Source organism: Anastrepha obliqua, chromosome 4 (assembly GCF_027943255.1).
Source record: "Anastrepha obliqua isolate idAnaObli1 chromosome 4, idAnaObli1_1.0, whole genome shotgun sequence".
NCBI lineage: Eukaryota > Metazoa > Arthropoda > Insecta > Diptera > Tephritidae > Anastrepha > Anastrepha obliqua.
In genome coordinates, this window is record NC_072895.1 from 91,206,023 (window position 1) to 91,226,255 (window position 20,233).

Below are 20,233 nucleotides of genomic sequence, written 5' to 3' on the forward strand. Positions count from 1 at the left end.
TGTGACATCAGAAAATATTTGACTTTTAAAATTCGTAAAAATATCTCAAACTACAGCCTTTTCCTTTTTACGCCAATTTTAATATAAAAAAAAACAATTTATTAGCGGCTAATATGAATTTAGATTACATCAAACAACTTCTGAAAAGTTTAATCAGCATCTTGCCTTAAAATATACGTCTGATTGTGTAATCCTACCAACACCAAAATTCCACCTAAATAGCCAAACCTAGACAAGAGTAGCAACGTTGCTTATTTAACTATCAAACAAGTTGTCTTGCTCTGGTCTGATTTTCAAATTTTACATAAATGTTACCTAAATGTAAAAAAATGTTCTTATACTTTCGAGTCTACTTGTCCATTGCCTTTATTGAAGAACTTGTTGTTTTCCACTTTACAGGCAGTTGCCCCTGTTTACGTATGCAACTTTGTTATTAACAGTAAGATGCAGAAAATGCAAGACTCAATGCTGTTATTTAGGCTTGTCTGTCAGTCTACTTCCGAACTTCAAGTATACTAATAGTACTCTTCCTTCGTCAATTGTGGTGTTATTTCGTAGCAAAGAGTTTCAGACGAAGTCTCACCCATTATTAAATCCCATTCAATTCTTCATTGCCTTAAATATTACTTTTAATGAAGGTATCCGATTCTTAACGATACGCGTGAACAAAAACAATTAATATTAGCTCCTTCAAGTCGCTTATTGGTTGATATCCATTTCTCTTAAGAGGCGTTTCGCTATCAAATTTCGAACTGGTATTTACTCGACTATTATCTGTAGCGCTGCTCTTTAGTTTTTACCATCGTCGGTAGCGCGTTCACCTCGACCAACCAAAAACAAATTCATTATCTTATTTTTACTTACAAATATTTTTCATGTTTCTATATTTCCAGCCTGCCATTGGTACTGATTTATACACCAAAAACTAACATCCGGCAAATATATTTATTACAACAACAAAAAAATTGTTCTTTTCTTGAACTTTATTGCTTGCTACTATAAATTTATAGTTATCTGCTTACTGCCCACTGCTCACTGTACACACAACACTTATGCTATTTCTTTACTCCTTCTCATCTCTGCTTTCAGCAGCACTGCAATGGACCTAAAAGCCGGTGGACTACTCGTGCCGCCAACTGTTAAGAATTCAAGCTGTTCACATCCACGCTATAACAGTCACAATTTCATTATTCACATTGGCATTGCGGAGACCATCGAGGCGGTGCTCATCCTTATACTAACGCTGGGTGTGATTGGTGCCAATGCGCTGGTCATATTTGTAATAAACAACCGTCGCTATTCGCCGTACATACATCAGCAGGTGAGTGGTGGGGGATGAAATGCTTGAATGAAGATATTGGCAGAAAAATATTTAAGATAGCATTTTTGAGATGGGCGGGGAAGAATATTGGAAATAAAATGTGTACTTGTAAGAGATTTATGGGAGAAGGTGAATGGCATGAAGAATAAAATTTATCGATTGATATATAAGAGTAAAGGATGGTTTCTTTATATGTTATTTTACGAAAAACTCACATAACCCAAATATACTTGCATATATTTTCATCTTTTTATACATCTACATTTACTACAATAATAAATAAAGAATAATTTATTTATTTTCATTATACATATTTTTGAATATTTTTGAAGTTTTCATAAGTTTAGCATTTTCATAAGTTGGAATCATTTTCATAACTCACTAAATTAACCCTTTGGGTATAATTGGCGACTCAAACACGTATTGGCCAAATGGCGGATGACGAGTACGCAAGTTAGTTCAAAGCAAAACATAAGGAGTAAACTCGGACACAAAACACATTTCGACTAGCGAACCAATTTGAATGCATGGCGCCAGCAGCGCTGGCTCTATTACTATAGCAGTATTTACACTCGGCTAACGCTGTTAATTTCCCCATTGCTATGACGACAAAATGCTAGTTAGCTCCGCCTTCCTTGACGATGTTTTTTGCCTACTGTTTCTGGTGTTTGGAGGATTTGTGCTTATGGATATACGAATACATACCACTCCACGGTCTGCATCATTTATCTTTGAAATGTTGATGGGTCTGTAAAAAGTAAAATAATTGTTGTAAAATAAAGTTGTAGTTATAGTCTGCGGAGTCGGATTTTTGAATTTCGAAAAATTTTGCAATTTACGCATTTTAAAAACAATATGCGTTTTACGGCATAAATGTCACACTTTAATTATGTTAATAAAATTTGTTAATAAAAATGTCAAAAATCTGACTCAACGGAATATAGAGAAAACATTTTCGAATACTTAAGAAAACGGCATTAAAAAATATTGAAAACTGTTTGAGTTGTCATGCAGACCGTGCCGAAAAAAAATTTTCGAAAAAACAAGTTTAAACTTTCCGCCACAAACGAAGAACAGCTGTGCGCATCAAACTTTGGTCAGGCAGTTACATTTTCTACTATAACTTTGTATCCATGGGGAATTTTTACAATCGACTTCCACAGAAATACGCCTAAAACTATAAAGAATAAGAATCTGTAAAAAAAATCGATTTTTTGAAAATTCTGGACATATGTAACTTCTTAACATAATTTTTAAGTTAATTATTTATATATGAAGTATTTTTAATTAAATTTTTTTTTGTTTAAGTACAAAAACTATTTATATATGTTAATAAAAAAAAATATTTATTATTTAACCAGTTTGTATACTTCATTGAAATATCAAGAAACTGTTGACGAACCTTCTCGCACCAAGAGCAGGGCAGAAGAGTTAACATCACATCATTTATGAATAACATTACGACTCGGAACAGAGCAGAAGAGTCAGCACCAGGTCTTTTACCTTCTACTCAAATATGAACGAGACGTTATCAATAAAACGGTCCGCGGATGACATAAGGCAAAAATAATTTTTTTGTTTTTCGGTAGGACTGTTATAAGCTTATATGGAAAATTTCAGCGTGATATGTCACATAGTTTGTTTTCTGTGCTACTGTAAACAAGTCAAGCTCGAGTGTGTTCTTCGAATTTAACGATGGAATTCAAGTTGAACAAAGAATTTGTTTGAAGTTTTGTTATTCCAACAAAATTTCGGCTTCAGACGCCTTAAAAATGTTGCAAATATCAGATGACGAAGTTACTGAAGAAGTTTCCCGACTGAATAACTGTAAAAGTCCTGGATATTGATAGTAGAGTTGTGAAGGCTTTACCACATAATGCTATAAAGTTACTCACACAAATATATAATGATATCTTGAATGTAAATCATTACCCCACACCAGTGGCGGATCCAGGATTTCATAAAGGGGGGGGTCCGGGGTATTTTAGAAGGTAACTGTAACTGACGTTTCTGGACAAGCTTTAGCGAATTCTATCAATGATTACCTGATCGACATCGGCGTGGATTGCTCTTTTATGTATGGCCAAGGATATGACGGAGCTCCAGCAATGAGTGGCGAATTTCGCGGAGCACAGGCTTATTTGAAATCATTTTTCCCTCTTGCAATTTATGTGCATTGCGCTGCACATAGCTTCTGTTTAACAATTAATGCAGCTTGCGAAGTAACCAGTATTAAAAACGCGTTGGGAACTGTGGGATCAATTGAAGCATTTTTTCACTGGCCCAAGAGACAAAGCATCTTGAAGAACGAAATTGCCAAAATGACGAATAAAAGTGAAAAAAGTAGAAAAAAATTGAAGTCTATCTGTCCTACAAGATGGGCTCAATCTCATGAAGCTGTATCAACGTACGTCGAACTTCAACCGGCTGTTATTGAAGCGTTAGAAGAAATAAAAACATGGAAGGATCGAGATACTTCACGCACAGCATCTCAACTTTTGACCGCAATTTTCACAGTCGAATTTCAAATGTCCTGCCAAATAATGGAATCGATTAATTCCCTCGTTCTACCATTAAGTCGAGAATTGCAGTTGAAGAATCAAGATCTAGGAGAAGCAACAAAATTGGCTGATGATGCTTTGAATGATTTCAAGGAAAAGCGGGAAAACGTAGATTCATGCTTCCACATTGTTTATGAAAAAGTTTCTGAAATTTGTTCTAAATACGAAATTGAAATGAAAACGCCTCGTCGATGCCCAGGACAAAAATACCGTTGCAACATTGAAACGCAAACAGTTGAAGAATACTACAAAATCGCATTCTACATTCCACTTCTCGATACGTACATTTGTCATCTCCAGAGTCGGTTTCAAAAACACAAAACAGTCTTTCAAAGTTTCGGACAGCTGTTTCTCAAACAAGAATTTGATGAAAAAAATGCGCCGATCTTTACCTATTTTACGAAGAAGTATTGGATTGTTCCGAGAGTAATTTCATTTCAGAAGGCAAAATGTGGAGACAACGAATCCGCAATCAGAACATCGAAAATTCACTTGATGCATTATCGGTAAGTAACTCCTAATATAGAAAAAGCAATTTAACTGTGGATTTGAACAGAATAAGGTAAATAAATATTTCTATTGAGAATTTAAGCAGAAGCAATTTTTTCAGATCATGAATAATGAAACTTTCAAAAACGTCAACAAAATGTTGCGAATTTTGGCAGTGTTACCTGTGACAACAGCAACTCCAGAACGATCGTTTTCGACCTTAAGAAGGATAAAGGATTATCTGAGAAACACAATGGGACAGGAGCGTCTCAACGGTCTTGCATCTTTGAACATCCATCATCGCATTGATTTAACTGATGAGGAAATTCTCAGAAAGTTTTTTGAGAAGCCTCGAAAATTTAAAAGTGTTTAAAACCTCTTGTATATTGTTCATCATCTATCGATTTGTCAAAAAGATATTTAATAACACAGTCCTGCGAGGTACAGTTTCTAAAATGGCTATGGTGCTTCTTGAAGGTTTTTTTGTGTTAAAAACGAATCTGATCTTGAAAATGCTCCAGCACGTCAGGACTTTTGGCAATTTGTGGTTAAATAGTCAAGAAATGCCGATTTTGGACATCTTTATGAATTTTTTTTGAGTAAGGTAAATTTTTTTTTTATTTTCCACAACGGAATCGCAAAGTAATGCTCTGTAGCTTTAAAATCCATTTTTTAAAAGACTTCTAGGATGAATGAAAAAAAAGTTATACTATTTTGAATTTAAGACTTTTAGACATGCAAATTCATTTTCTTAACGCCCTCTTTAATGGCGCAACAGATTCTTAGAAAACTATGTATGTTCGACATTGGTGTCGATGATTACAAATCTGGTGTTAGTTTTTTAAAATTAAAAATGGCTGATCCAATATGGCGGACGATCTTTCGAAAATTTAATGTAATTCGCTTGAAACTTGTTATGCATGTCTAAAAGTCTTAAATTCAAAATAGTATAACTTTTTTTTCATTCATCCTAGAAGTCTTTTAAAAAATGGATTTTAAAGCTACAGAGTATTACTTTGCGATTCCGTTGTGGAAAATAAAAAAAAAAATTTACCTTACTCAAAAAAAATTCATAAAGATGTCCAAAATCGGCATTTCTTGACTATTTAACCACAAATTGCCAAAAGTCCTGACGTGCTGGAGCATTTTCAAGATCAAATTCGTTTTCAGCACAAAAAAAACTTCAAGAGACACTCGTAGCCGTTTTAGAAATTGGACAAAAATGAAATTACGCAGGCCTGTGTAATTATTCAAAATTTTGAAATGCGTCCGTCGTATTATAATTGTTTTTATTATAAAATAAATTAAAACTGGAAGAAAAATTTAATAAACTGCTAATGCATATAAAAAAATATTGTTTTTTTTAACTTGACTCATACAGAATTGAAACATAAAATTTTAGAGCATGATTCCAATGGGGGGGGTCCGGACCCGAAAACCCCCCCCGTGGATCCGCCACTGCCCCACACAGTGGAAGTGTGCTGTCGTAGTAATGGTCCCAAAACCAAACAAATCTGAAAATAACGTCAAGTCCTACCGCTCCATTAGTTTGCTCGTAACATTCTCGAAGATATTCGAAAGAATATTTTTGAAAAGAATGTTACCTGTAATTAAGGATCAAAATATCATTCCTGAACATCAGTTTGGGTTTAGGGGTGGGCATGGCACACAGAACAATGCCACAGAATTGTGAATGTTATTACAGATGCGATTGAAAGAAAAGAATACTGTTATGCAACCTTTCTTGACGTACAACAAGCATTCGACAGAGTTTGGCATATGGGACTACTCTTTAAAATTAAAAAACTTTTACCAGCGCATTTTTACTTAATGCTTAAATCTTATCTAAGCGACAGGCACTTTTATGTAAAGCACCAAGATGCGTCATCTGAAATATATAGTATCAACGCAGGTGTGCCCCAGGGTAGCGTTTTAGGCCCAGTCTTGTATACGATATTTACTTACGACATGCCGACAACAGAAAAGGTAGAAGTGGCGACTTTTGCTGATGATACAGCCTTTATCGCATCTAGTGAGTCCCCTGCAGAGGCCTCCTCCCTGCTACAAAATCACTTACACACTTTGGAAACTTGGCTCAATAAATGGAAAATTAATATTAATCATGAAAAGTCTATTCATGTTACATTTAAACTAAGAAGAGAACAATGTCCTCCAGTGTATTTAAATGGTCATCAAATTCCTACTAGCGACACAGTCAAGTACTTGGGAATGCATCTTGATCGACGCCTCACATGGAAAAATCATATCAAAGCTAAGCATCAACAGCTTAAAAATAAAACCAAAAGAATGTACTGGCTACTTGGTGGCAAATCTCAACTTAGTCTAGAAAACAAGGTTAGATTGTATAAAGCTATATTGAAGCCTATCTGGACCTACGGTATACAGCTTTGGCGAACTGCTAGTAAGCCCAATGTGGAGATTTTGCAACGCTACCAGTCAAAGACCTTACAAACACTTGTTAATGCACCTTGGTTTATCACAAACGAAGCCATACACATGGATCTAGGTATTCCATTTGTTAAGAGAGAAATCGTATATTCTAACAGATACATTGAACGATTGTCAAATCATGTAAACACAAATGCTATTTGCTTGTTGGACACAACCAATGAAATTAGACGATTTAAGCGCAATCATGTCTTATACTTGCCATTCCTTTAAATTTGTCAATTTAATAATAATAATAAAAAAAGAGCTGAATATGAAATTGTTAGTGTTCCAATAAATTTAAAATTCTAATATAAGTTATACATGAAGTAAGTTATACAATTTTCGAGTAAAAATTAAATCTAATAACATAAAATATGCATAAGAATTGTAAAAAGAAAAAATTCTATAGTTTTCTATGTAGTTTTGCACCAGTGTAAATACTATGCTGTCATTAGGTAATAAGATCTCTTTTGCTGAATATCTGTATTCTAAGATAGATTGCAAATAAAGTATTTCCATTTAAAAAAAAAAAGTGGAAGTCGTTTTTTATAGACTAATTTTTTATTTATTAATTTTATATGTTTTTTTATTTTTATTTCCATTGTTAAAAATTAGAAACTAACGAATAATTTGGATTCAATTCTGTGTAATACAAATAAAAGTAATAATGTTCTTTATAAAACTTGCAGAGAAGTGAGCTACTGCGTGAGATGGCAGTCTTTCTTTCCCTTTACCTGGGCCAATTCGGGCTAAGGTTTCGCTATTCACATGGTGGCGTAGTCGTTTCTGTTGATCGAAGTGGCAACTGGTGCGATGCCAAGGAGACGCTCGATATCAGTGTTGCGAACATACCAAAGTGCATTAACAGCGCATCGTAAAACTCTTTTTTAGAATCTTTGTATTGATTTTATAATATATTGGTAGGGCTTGAGCAGTTCCATAGCTGGACCTCATAGATCCAAATTGGTTTGTGCACCGGCTTATACAAGAGAATTTTATTGTATATTGTAACTGATTGGTTGCCTTTAAGACAGTACACATTTCTAAATCTCCTTTCTACCTCTTCTTTTGTCTTTTTAACGTAAGCATTTGATTTTGAAGCTTGGTATCTAATGTCATACCTAAGTATTTGGCCATGTTATAGTACAGGATTTGCACGCTATTTATGTGTAGTGATAAAAACTTGATATTCTTCTGTGCGAAGTCTATATGAACCGATTTTGCTTCGTTTAAAATTTTTATGAAAATTACCATGACAGCTGTTATGAAAAAATTGGAAAATATGGTATTGATGCAATTTCGAAGATTAAAATTAAGAAAAAAAAACTAATTTTATATAAAGTGTGAAACTTTGAGTTATATGGCTTTTATTGTACGAGTAATTTATCCTTTATTTTTATAAAAAATAAAAAAAGTATTACAAGCTTTGCAAAATGCCGCTATGCTACTATTTCGGTCACCTCTGTGTACGTGTTTTAGAAAAAAAAATTGAATATTTTATAGTGTTGTATAAAATGCGAAACTTTAAGCTTTTTTAGTAGCTTAACAATTTTTTTATACAAGAATTTAAATAAATAATAAAATAGACAAAACTTAGAAAATGTCGCTGTGCTATTATTGTAACCACCTCTGTGAAAAACTTTAAATGAATTGTTATATAAGAATTCAGATGACACAAGCAAGTATTTGTTTTGTTTCTGTGTTTTTTTCTGACTGTATCTCATCACGTTGAATGGCCCACCCTTCTATCCAGAATAGGTTACGATTCAGATATTTTGCTATGAATGTGAATTTCATGTTGTTCAAAATTCAACTGCATAAAAAAATAAATTAATAATAAGAATAATTAATAAGTAAACAAATTAAACAACCGGTAATGAAAAGGTCTGGTGTACAAAAGAAGAAGAAGGCAGCTCTTAAAAAAAATAACCAGCAAAGATCGATTTTTGCATTCTGAAAATCTTACTTCACATCTCCATTCAGCGACTTGGAAAAACCAAAAAAAGTATTGAGTTTCAAGCTAATGTGCTTAATTTTAAAAAAGTTCATCCGCCACATTGGTGTCGCAATTTTAACTTTCCACCTTTGGGCATTTGACATTTGAAAGGAATTTTTTCAACAGAAACTATTCATACATACAAAAATGATTCAATCAAAGCCTATTCCGAACAGTTGGGTGGCTCACTTAACGTGTAATAACACAGATATTTATTTATATACGAGGTGCCGCAAAGAGCAAAATTAATCATCGAATTATGAAACAAGAAACTTGATGAGTTATGTGAAAAAGTAATGTGCGAAGAAATAAATGTAAAAAACACATTTAATGACCTTTGACCCTTTAATAACATACATTTTTGACTTTTTTGATCGTTTTGTTCGCAAACTTGTTGCCATTTAGAAGGCAACTTCATTATCTCCCCTTTATAAAACTCCCTCTCCTTATTTGCAAAAAACTCAGGCAACCAGTTTTCGCAAGCCTCTTTTGAGGCCAACTTGGTATCACCAAGGGCGTTTTGCATGGACCGGAAGAGATGATAGTCACTTGGTGACAGGTCCGAACTATATGGTGGGTGCGATATGACATCCCATCAAAGCTCCCATAGCTTCTGGCCGGGTCATCAAAGATGTGTGAAGACGAGCGTTGTCCTGGTGGAACACAACACCAGTCCTATTGACCAATTCTGGCCGCTTCTGGTCAATCGCCTGCTTCAAACGATCAAGTTGCTTACAGTAGAGGACCGAATTAAGGGTCTGGCCATAGTTCAGTAGCTCGTCGTGGATAATTCCCTTCCAATCCCACCAAAAACTCAGCAAAACCTGGCGGTCAATCCGGGTTTGGCCATGGTTTGGGCCGGCTCGCCGCTTCTCGACCACGATCTTTTTCGCTTGGCGTTGTCGTACGTGATCCACTTTTCATCACCAGTCACCACCCGCTACAAAAATGGGTCAAGTTGGTTCCGTTTTAGCAGAGAATCGCAAGTGTTTATTCGGTCCAAGATATTTTTTTTCGTCAACACGTGCGGCACCCAAACATCCAGCTTTTTTGGAATCCAATATTCTGCAAATGGTTTTGTTGTCTACACCCAGTTCCTGACTAATCGAGCGAATGTTCACATACCGGTCTCTTTGGATAATTTCAACGATTTTATCAGTCTCTGCGACGATTGGCCTACCAGTACGAGGTGCATCTTCGACATCTACTACACCAGAACGAAATCGATCGAACGCTGTGCTGTGCGAATCGTTACAGTATCAGGCCCATAAACTTCACAAATTTTTGCCGTTGCCTTCGTTGCATTTTTACCTCTAAGGTAGTAAAAACGTAAAATATGACGAATTTCTTACTTGGTGGACTCCATCTTTGAGGCCCTATAACTTAAGACTGAAACTTACGATCACAACACTGTCAAAAAGACACTTGTACGAGGGGTGCCTTTTATATGTCGGGATTAGAAAACAAAAACAAATTTTAATCATCGAAAATCACTTTATTGTTTTTCAAAATATTCTCCATGAAGATCTATACACTTTTGCATGCGTCTGAAAAATTGTCGAAGCACTTTTGCCACTCTGAATGAGGCACCTCCAAAACATGCATTCTGAATGCCGCAACCGTTTCTTCAGGTGTCGAAAAACGTTGACCTCTCAGTTTGTTTTTTACGTACGGGAATAAAAAGAAGTATATGGCGGATGACCCATTAATTCGATTTTTTGAGTGCTCAAAAATGCAGTTGTTTGAGCCGATGTGTGAGAGCTCGCATTGTCCTGGTGAAGAGTGATCCGTCTTTGGCGATTGGTTTTCCTAATTTCTTGGAAGACAACTGGCAAACAAATGGTTGTGTACCACTCAGAATTTACTGTTCTGCGTTGTTGTAGGGGTACGGTTGCGACATGTCCAGTTTTTCCGAAAAAACAAACGACCATTTGCTTGGAAGTGCTTCGTGGGCGAACAACTTTAGTTGGATTTGGGTCATCTTGAAACACCCATACAGTCGACTGCTGTTTACTTTCGTGCTCATACGCGTAAATCCATGATTCATCACCTGTCACGATGCCATAGACGTGTTTCGAAGCCCCGCGATCGTATTTTTTGAGCATTTTCTTCGACCAATCGACACGAACCTTTTTTTGAGCGATTCACAAATTGTGTAGGATCCAACGCGAACAAATTTTTTTGACAGTCAAATGTTTATGCAATATTGAATGTATGCTGGTCCCACTAATGCCTAAGATTGACTCAATCTCACGATAGGTCACATGACGATCTTGCAATATCAGTTCGCGCACAGCATCAATGGTTTTTGGAACAACAACTGATTTTGGACGACCTTCACGAAATTCGTCTTGGAGTGAACTACGACCACGATTGAATTCACCACACCATCGATAAACACTAGTCCTTGATGGAGCTTCATCGCCAAAAAATTAATTAAGTTCATCCATGCAATGCTGCTGAGTTAATCCACGTCGAAAGTTGTAAAACATAATCGCACGAAAATGTTCACGATTTAATTCCATTTTTGGACCGAGATGAATCTTTTAAGTTACTGTACTCGTAAACAACACAAATAGCGCTGGTATTTCTGAGTACGTTCTGAGTACGTAAAAGCCAAAAAATGTCAAACTTTGCGATACAGCTGTCAGTTGCCAGATTGCAACACCAGGGTTGCCAAATCCCGACATATAAAAGGCACCCCTCGTAGTACAGATTGTCGTCTTTAAATCGCCGTTTAGTGTGACCCGATGCAATAAGTACAACGCAAGATATGTTTAAATGTCGCGCTCAATTGACAAAATACGACATTACTTTTTCCCCAACCCAATATTATTTTTCTTTTCCAGATTAGTTTTTTATACAAAATAAAAATAATTGTATATATAATATATCACAACAACACTTAGGGCCAGCCACGGAAACGTCCTTTAAAGCTACGTTTTTAAGAGTTTCTCATACCTCAGCACTGCGTCATTTCCTTATTCGTACACATTTTTAACTACATTCGTTTTCTTCTTCATTCTTTTCCTTTGCAGCCACGATATCTCCTCACCTCTTTGGCTTTAAATGACCTCACCATTGGACTGCTTATCACACCATTTGGACTATTGCCAGCGCTTTTCCATTGTTGGCCATACGGCGAGATATTTTGCCAAATACAGGTAAGCGTTGGCGTATGAGCGACATGAATTGCATTTGAAGAAAAAAATAAAATATTTACAGGATAAACTATGCAAGCTTACAAGTTTCTACTTGTTCTGTAAAGCAAAATATACAACCATACATATCTAGTTATTGGCATTGTACTATTTGTTGTTATTGCTCTTGCTTTTGCCGAACACGTGTAGCACAAATAAAGTGGACAACGTAGCCGTGGCAACAACACCAAAATGCTACAAACTTAGAGCCAACTTAAGTGGCTGATAATGCCAAACAAATATAACTAATGCGAGTTGAAGGCGAGGATCAGACAGGAAAACGAGGAGCCGGACGTAGAGGGCCTCAGCGTGTAGTGAGTCAGTGAAATTCCAAAAGTGCAACGTTGTGCAAAAATAGTTTCTCACTTTCTCTGCAAAATTTCGCAGCTGCCAAATTGCTCTAAATTCCTTGACAAAGAAAAATGAAGCGTAGTGTGGGATGTTTTGCGATTTATTTCTGTACATTGTTTTCTATTTGCTTCTTTTCTTAAGAAATCAGTGTAATCGATTTGCGAAAAGTTAAAGCAGATTTGCCGTTAGAATTTTCAGTTGTGAAAAATTAATACGAACGATCGTTTAGAAATTTATATTGTAATACATTTTTCAACAATTTTTCATTGCACTGGAAGACATTAAGTAGAGTGAGTTGAAAATGTGCGAAAAATAAAACTATTGAATGGATTTGCTTTTTAGTCAAAGCTTAATCTCATAACAGAAAGCAAATTACAACTTTTCAGCAAGTGCGGAAAAATTTATGTCTCGGTTAACTTAAAGCTCTAAGATATATGAATATCTGTGCAAAAAATGTTAAAGTAGGGGTGAAATTCAACTTAATTTTTCCGGCTCTTGCTTAGTGAGCGCAGTCATTATTTTACTGTGACTGCCTTTCTCCATCAGGAGTTTTAAAGGATTCAGTATGTCGTTTTCTTGTTCGAATTGTATGTAAACATTGCTTTGGCAATTTCATCTATAATTTCGTTTCTGGCAATGCCCTTATGTCCGGGTACCCAATAGATGTGTAACCGTCTGTCTGCGGCTAGAGAGACTAGCTATGGCTTCCCGAGTCCTAAGAACGTTTTTGGATAAAATTTCATATGAGTTTATTGCCTTTATTGCCGCTTGACTGTCAACGTATATATTTATTGTATGTTGGAGTTGCTCGATGTCCTTGCTAGTGCTATTTTTGTAGCCTTTTCCAACGCAAAGACTTCTGCTTGAAAAATACTGCAATGGCAAGAGAACTTAATTGGCTGCCTGATGTCTAGCTGTACGCAATAAATTCCTGCACCTACTCCGTTCATCATTTTCGAGCCATCGGTAAATATGTTAAGCGTATTGGGGCTAGGTTTCATACCTATTTTCCGCCCCTCTGCTTTCATTGCTGTTCGGAATCTCTTCACCCAATTGTATTTCGGAGTCATAGTCCGTATTTGTTTGATGACTCATACCTATTAAGCAATGTCCAAATATTTACAGCTAAATTCCCCCGTTGCGTTAAGTCTTGCGGCAAATCTAGCTGCTAAACCTTCTGCCGCAATGTCAATCGGTGGTAGGTTGAGTATTCTTTCAAGAGCGGCCATAGGAGTGGTTTTAATTGTCCCTGTCGTGCAAAGTGCAGCAAGACGTTTAATACTTTCCAGATGTGTTTTGTGAGTCCTTTTTTTCAATGCAGTCTACCACACTAGAGCACCATAGAGTATTATTGGCTTTAACACAGCTGAGTAGCACCAACACATTATTGAAGGAGATAGACCCCATGTAACTCCCAGTATTCTTTTACATGAATCTAGTACGCTACTGGCCTTTTTCTTCCTCTCCAATATATTGTGCTTCCATAATAGTTTGCTATCCAAAACTACTCCAAGGTACTTTGCCTGGTCTTTAAGAGTCAGTTTTAAGCCGTTTAGCTCCGGGGGTGCCAATTTGGGATCTTGTACCTCCTAGTGAAAAGTAGCATATCCGTTTTATCGGCGTTTATCCTCAAGCCTATCTGAGTTGCCCATTGAAGCGCTGTTGCGAGTGTACTTTCATTATGTCGCTCACGGTATCTATGGTAGGTGTTTGCCTGTTACTACTATGGCTATGTCATCTACATAAGAAATTAGCTTAGATGCCGTGCCTTCAAATTTTGTTAATAGCTCAGCTGCGAGTAACCAGAGAAGTGGCGATAGAATGCCACCTTGTGGTGTAACGTCACATGGTAGTTTAGTGAGTTTAGCTTCGTTCCATTCCGCACGTATTATTCTACAACCTAAAAGGTTCTTTATCCATGAAAAAAAGCGGCTTCTGTATTTTTTGTATCTACGCTCCTTAGAACGGCTGCTCTCGCCACATTGTTCAATGCACCAATATTGTCTAGAAATACTCCTAAAGCTGATTCCTTGTACTCTGGAGCTTTCTCTTTAACCAACACTAGTGAGTGTAACGCAGTCTCTGTGGATCTGCCTTTAGTATATGCGTGTTGTGTCTTAGACATAAAGTCTGACCTACTATTTTCTCTAACGTGGGCGTCGAAGATTTTCTCAAGCGTTTTCAGGAGGAATGAGGTTAATTGGCCTATATTCTTTTGAGAGTATCGGATTGTACCATGGCTAGAGGAAATTTGTAAAGCGGGTTTAAACTTAGGCCATATTCCAGGCAGCTGGAAACTAGTCAAGGTCGTCTTCATACCAAAAGTAGGTAGAAGAGGACATGAATCAGCGACAGACTTCAGGCCAATCAGTCTTTCGTCTTTCCTGTTAAAAACTTTTGAAAGACTTTTGGATACGCACCTCAGAAGCTCTTTGGAGAGCTCTGGTATATCAACTGCACAACACGCATACCTTAAAGGCAAATCTACGGAGACGGCGCTTCACGAGGTTAACGGAACAATAGAGGGCTCTCTAGAGAGCAAACATTATACCATGGCGGCATTCTTGGATATCGAAGGCGCCTTTAACAATGTTAGCACAGATGCCATCCAACGGGCGTTGATAGACCTGGAGGTGGACAGTTGCATTAGTAACTGGGTCATCTCCATGCTAGAAACCAGGATCATCAAAGCTAATGTGGGTAATATCAACATAACCAAGAAGGTCCACGGGGGCACTCCACAAGGGGGAGTATTATCTTTACTTCTTTGGCTATGTGTGATCAGCAAAATCTTAACAAAACTTGACGGAGGTGGGGTAAAAGTGGTGGCGTACACTGAAGATGTGGTGTTAATGGTGTCAGGACTGTGTCCAAATACGATCAGTGGGATCATCCAAAGGGCGTTAGGCGAGCTTAACTCTTGGGACACAGGATGTGGGCTAAGTTTAAACCCACGTAAAACAGAACTTATGCTTTTTACCACCAGATACAAGGTACCAATTTTTACCCTACCAAATATCAACGGACAAACTTTGTCTTTATCAACCAGTGCAAAGTACTTAGGGGTAATTTTGGACTCCAAACTTAGCTGGAAGTTAAACGTCGAAGAACGGGTAAGGAAAGCAGAAATTGCTTTATATGCCTGCAAACGTATGCTTGGAAGAAGTTGGGGTCTTCAACCTAAGCATACATTATGGCTGTATAAGACGGTTATACGACCTATTCTATCGTATGGTTCGATAGTTTGGTGGAAGGCTCTAGGGAGAGAGTACAATACCAAACTACTCGGCAGAATACAAAGATCAGCATGTGCAATAACGGTCGGTGCAATCAGATCATGTCCTAGAGAGGCTCTCAATGCACTGACATACGTTATTCCGATAGACCTACATATAAAGAAGACGGCAACCATGAGTGCATTTAGGTTAAATGAAGCGGGTCGCTGGAAAGGAAAAACTTATGGTCATGCTAGTCTATTATTGCGACAAACTGAGTTAACCTCGGTGAGGACTGACTACATCGTCCCAATGGTAACGTTCAATAGAAATTTGGCACACAAGAAACAATCTTCCATTTCCACTGTGAATGCCCTGCCCCATGGAAGGACAGAATGTTAACCCTGGGCAAACCGCTGTTCGAGAGTCTCGAGCAACTGTCTGGCGTAGACGTCAACAACCTAGTAAGGTTCCTAAGCCGCACAGACTGGATATAGTCCTGCTGCAAATAACTGTTAAACAATTTGGTAACGAGGATGTGGCAACAAAATGGTGCGGAAGCGCTAGTTGGGTTCTGGATAAATCACCACTCTAGCCAACCAACCAACCATCGGATTGTTCTTACCCGCTTTCAGTATAAACACAACTCTTGCTTCTCTCCAGATAACAGGTATTTAGTTAAGCCTCAGGCATCCTGTGTATATCGTTTTTATCCATGCTACCATCAGATTGACCATCCTTTAGAGCATGGCTGAAAAAATTCCGTCTAAACCCGGTGGTTTAAATGGGTCAAAAGTGCTTATTGCCCTCTCTAGTTTTTTCGTTGTAATAATGTCTTTCGAGATGCTTACTACATTATTTCTAACAGCCTCCTGACCTAAGGAGTCTGTCCATCCTGGAAAACGCGTACTGAGTGTAGAGATTCCTCACAACTGTCAATCCAGTCCCCGTTGGATTTACGTACTAAGTTAGACATAGTCGGGTGTTTTGATAACAGTTTCCTGAGCCTAGCCACTTCGCTTGTGTGATTTCCATACTGCCACAGAAATCTTTCTATGGCTCTCTCTTGGCTTTACACACCTCTTTCTTGTATGCCTGTCGTAGATCGTTATACTCTAGTCATTTGGCTTCAATTCTTGCGCGAACTGTACCTAATTCTTGGACGCATGTACACCAAAATCCTTACATACAACTTTCCACGTAGCTAAAGGATAAAATCCAACAAGTTGAGAATGACGACAAATCGAAATCTTGGTGTCTTTTTCAATACTTTGTTCCATAAACTTCGCGAAAAGTTTTTTTTTTGTTTTAAACACACAAATTTCTCCACAATTTCCCAAGCTGTATTGAAGAAAAATATCAACACAATTTGCCATTCTGAGCTATCCGACCATAGTTCTTGATATCAACAATTCTTATGTAGCTAACAAAACACCCGCTATTTCTACCACGAAAAAGAATTCAATAGTAATAATTTGCAATTTGATGTCTCATACAACTCTAAGAGGCACACTTTGTACCCTTTGTAGGAAACCCTCAAGTCGCATAGCATCAATTGAAGAAAAAGCGTGGCCTGAAGAACCGTAGACTGTTGCGCTTATGTATTATATTATATGTGTATGCATGTGTTGGCATGATATCTAATTAAGATTACTTAATTACCGCGCATTCATATTGAGTTGATATAAAGGTGAATTGCAGCTCTTAAGGAAATCCGTTATGAGATATTCACTATTCAATTTAATAGACTTAATTCAGGACAATTGAATTAAACCTGAGATCAAATGCATAAATGTATAACTTGCGCACTGTATACACCAACATACATGGTTAATATCTATTCAATTATGCTTTACCTTTTAGCTACTTTTGCATGTATTTATTGGACATAATAAGCATCAATTGTTAGGCAGCCGTCCCGGGAATTCAAACATTTGAATTAGGAAATTAAAGCTTGAGTGCCACAAGCAGCAAATCTATGCGAATTTTGCAGTAAATTTAATTTCTAAGCTGGTTAATTAGATGTAGAATACTTTATTATACCGTGCGACTGTAAAAGGTATCCAGGAAAAATTTTGCATGCGCCTGAAACTAAAGACTCTATCGGGTGTACAACTAATTAATTTCGTATTTGTTACTAACCTCATATCGCTTTATGTAGTCAATATTTTGACAGTGACAGCTATTCTATGTTAAAGTACGCCAAAAAACAAGTAAATTTGATATGTCATAGTGAATATTAGTAAGCACACAATTTTTTTTATTACAATCAAAATGTTCTTCAATTTAAAGAAAAGTGCAACAGAAGCACATCGTTTACTCTCAGAAGTTTATCCTGAATATGCTCCAGAGGTAAGAGTATGTCAGCAGTGGTTTGCACGATTTAAAAGTGGTGATTTTGACACAGAAGACAAAGAGCGATCAGGGCCATCAAAAAAGTTTCAAGACGAAGAATTGGAGGCATTACTCGATCAAGATCCATGCCAAACTCAAGAAGAGCTTGGAAAAAACATTGAAAGTCACTCAACAAGCCATTTCTAAACGTTTAAAAGCAACCGGATACATTCACAAACAAGGAAATTGGGTGCCACACTAATTGAAGCCGAGAGACGTTGAGAGACGATTTTGCATGTCTGAAATGCTGCTTAATCGCCACAAAAAGAAATCGTTTTTGCATCGTATTGTCACTGGCGATGAAAAGTAGATTCACTACGACAACCCAAAGCGTTAAAGATCATATATGAAGCCAGGCCAACCAGCCAAATCGACACCAAAGCCGAATATTCATGGTTTGAAGATAATGCTCTGTATTTGGTGGGAGCAAAAGGGCGTGCTGTACTATGAGCTGTTAAAATCGGGCCAGACGATCACGGGAGAGATATACAGGCAACAATTGATACGTTTGAAGCAAGCAATAGCCGAAAAACGGCCAAAATGGGCGACCAGACACGATTTTGGACGACCAGATGATTTTCCATCATGACAATGCTCGACCACATGTTGCAGTACTGGTCAAAAATTATTTGGAAAATGCCGGATGGGAAATTCTACCTCGCCCGCCTTATAGCCCAGACATTGCTCCTTGTGATTATCACTTGTTTCGGTCGATGCAGAATCACCTTTCTGGAATACGGCTAACCAATATGGAAGGTATTAGAAAATGGCTTGATGACTTTCTCGGCGCAAAAGATGAGAAGTTTTTTTGAGATGGAATCCATAAATAGCCTGAAAGATCGGAAAAAGTTGCCGCTTCCGATGGGCAATATTTTGAATAAAATTTTTTTCACTTCTATACTTAAATAAATAGTTTTGTTTAACAAAAAAATACGAAATTAATTAGTTGTACAGCCGATATATAGTAATGCTGCACACTTAGATTCATGTTTCCACATTTGTTAAAGGGCATTACAGTTTCAAAGAACTAAATTAAGAGAAAAAAATGTTTTCAATTCTTATACTTGCTCTATGACATAAAACAGATCCATATCCAGCTTTAAAAAAAAAAAAACATTGTTAAATTTTCGCCGTGACAAATACGAGTCTATTACAATATCCTGTTTTGGAAAATGTTGCCTAAATATCTTCAAAATTGTCTAACTAATTAATGTAAGAAAAAATGTATTATAAAAGTAAATATTAATATAATATTTTAATTTCCAAATTGAGGGCTATATGGTCTTACTTCGCTCTTTTAAATTGATTAAATTCTATCTCATCTCTCGTTTTCTGGTGTAGCCCAAGGAAATATATTGGCCCCACTGCTATTCATAATTTTTGGAAATGACATTTGCAGTTGCAACAATAACACCAATTTTCTTTTGCATACTGATGACTCACATACACACGCGGTGCTTGCAAGTACAGCAAACCATAATAAATACATAAACCTTCCATCTGACTTAGATAACATTGTTGCTTCGTGTAAAAGAAAAAAGTTAAATTTAAATAAAAGAAAGTGGATCTCATTTTAAATCTTGTGCTTTTATACCTATTATACTTCCTATCACAATGGTGGCTCTAGATTATCCAATCCAAATGAAATTATTGATCTTATTTTACTCAAGATTCTCTTTTCAAAGACACTTTCTGTACTTTATTTTATTCGACGTTTTATGTTGGTTCGGACTTTGTTGATCCAAACAATCTAAAGCTGTTATATACCTCTCTTGTCCGGTCGAAGCAGGAATATTCCGTCTTAATTTCGAGGTCATTTAATGCATTTCATATTAGTCGGCTTAATAGTGTCCAAAAAGCTTTTGTGTATTATATTTTACGTTCTTTAAATTTCACGGATCTAATTCCACCCAGTAAAGCTATACTACGGAGGACGTTATCAGATAAAGCAGCTTGTGTCCTTTTTTATTTTTTTTCCTGTGCGATTAGAATTTAATTTCGTATAAATAAGGGAAAACAAAAACCACAGCAACAACTTCAATACAATATTTGTTTGAAGTTCAAAAAGTGATTCAAATTATAATATTTCAACTAATAAGACGAAAAATCTTACTGGAGCTAAGAAAGTTGTTAACTGTGGGGCTTATATCGAGCACTGGCGAAGGAATATATATATCAACCATTACTTCAATGTCCAGTAGCAAAATGAAGGGGGAAGTCCATGTAAAATTAAAAATAAAACAATTTTTTTTCGA

At 36.7% G+C, this 20,233-nt stretch overlaps 1 protein-coding gene across 1 annotated transcript in view; it reads left to right on the forward strand.

The window, feature by feature from the left end:
• Nucleotides 1-1,099: 1,099 nt before the first annotated feature.
• Nucleotides 1,100-20,233, forward strand: part of LOC129245004 (uncharacterized) — a 99,181-nt gene continuing 80,047 nt past the window's right edge. The window contains exons 1-2 of the mRNA XM_054882944.1: nucleotides 1,100-1,321; nucleotides 11,857-11,982. Of these exons, the coding sequence (XP_054738919.1) occupies nucleotides 1,100-1,321; nucleotides 11,857-11,982 (348 nt within the window). The remainder of the gene's footprint in view (nucleotides 1,322-11,856; nucleotides 11,983-20,233) is intronic.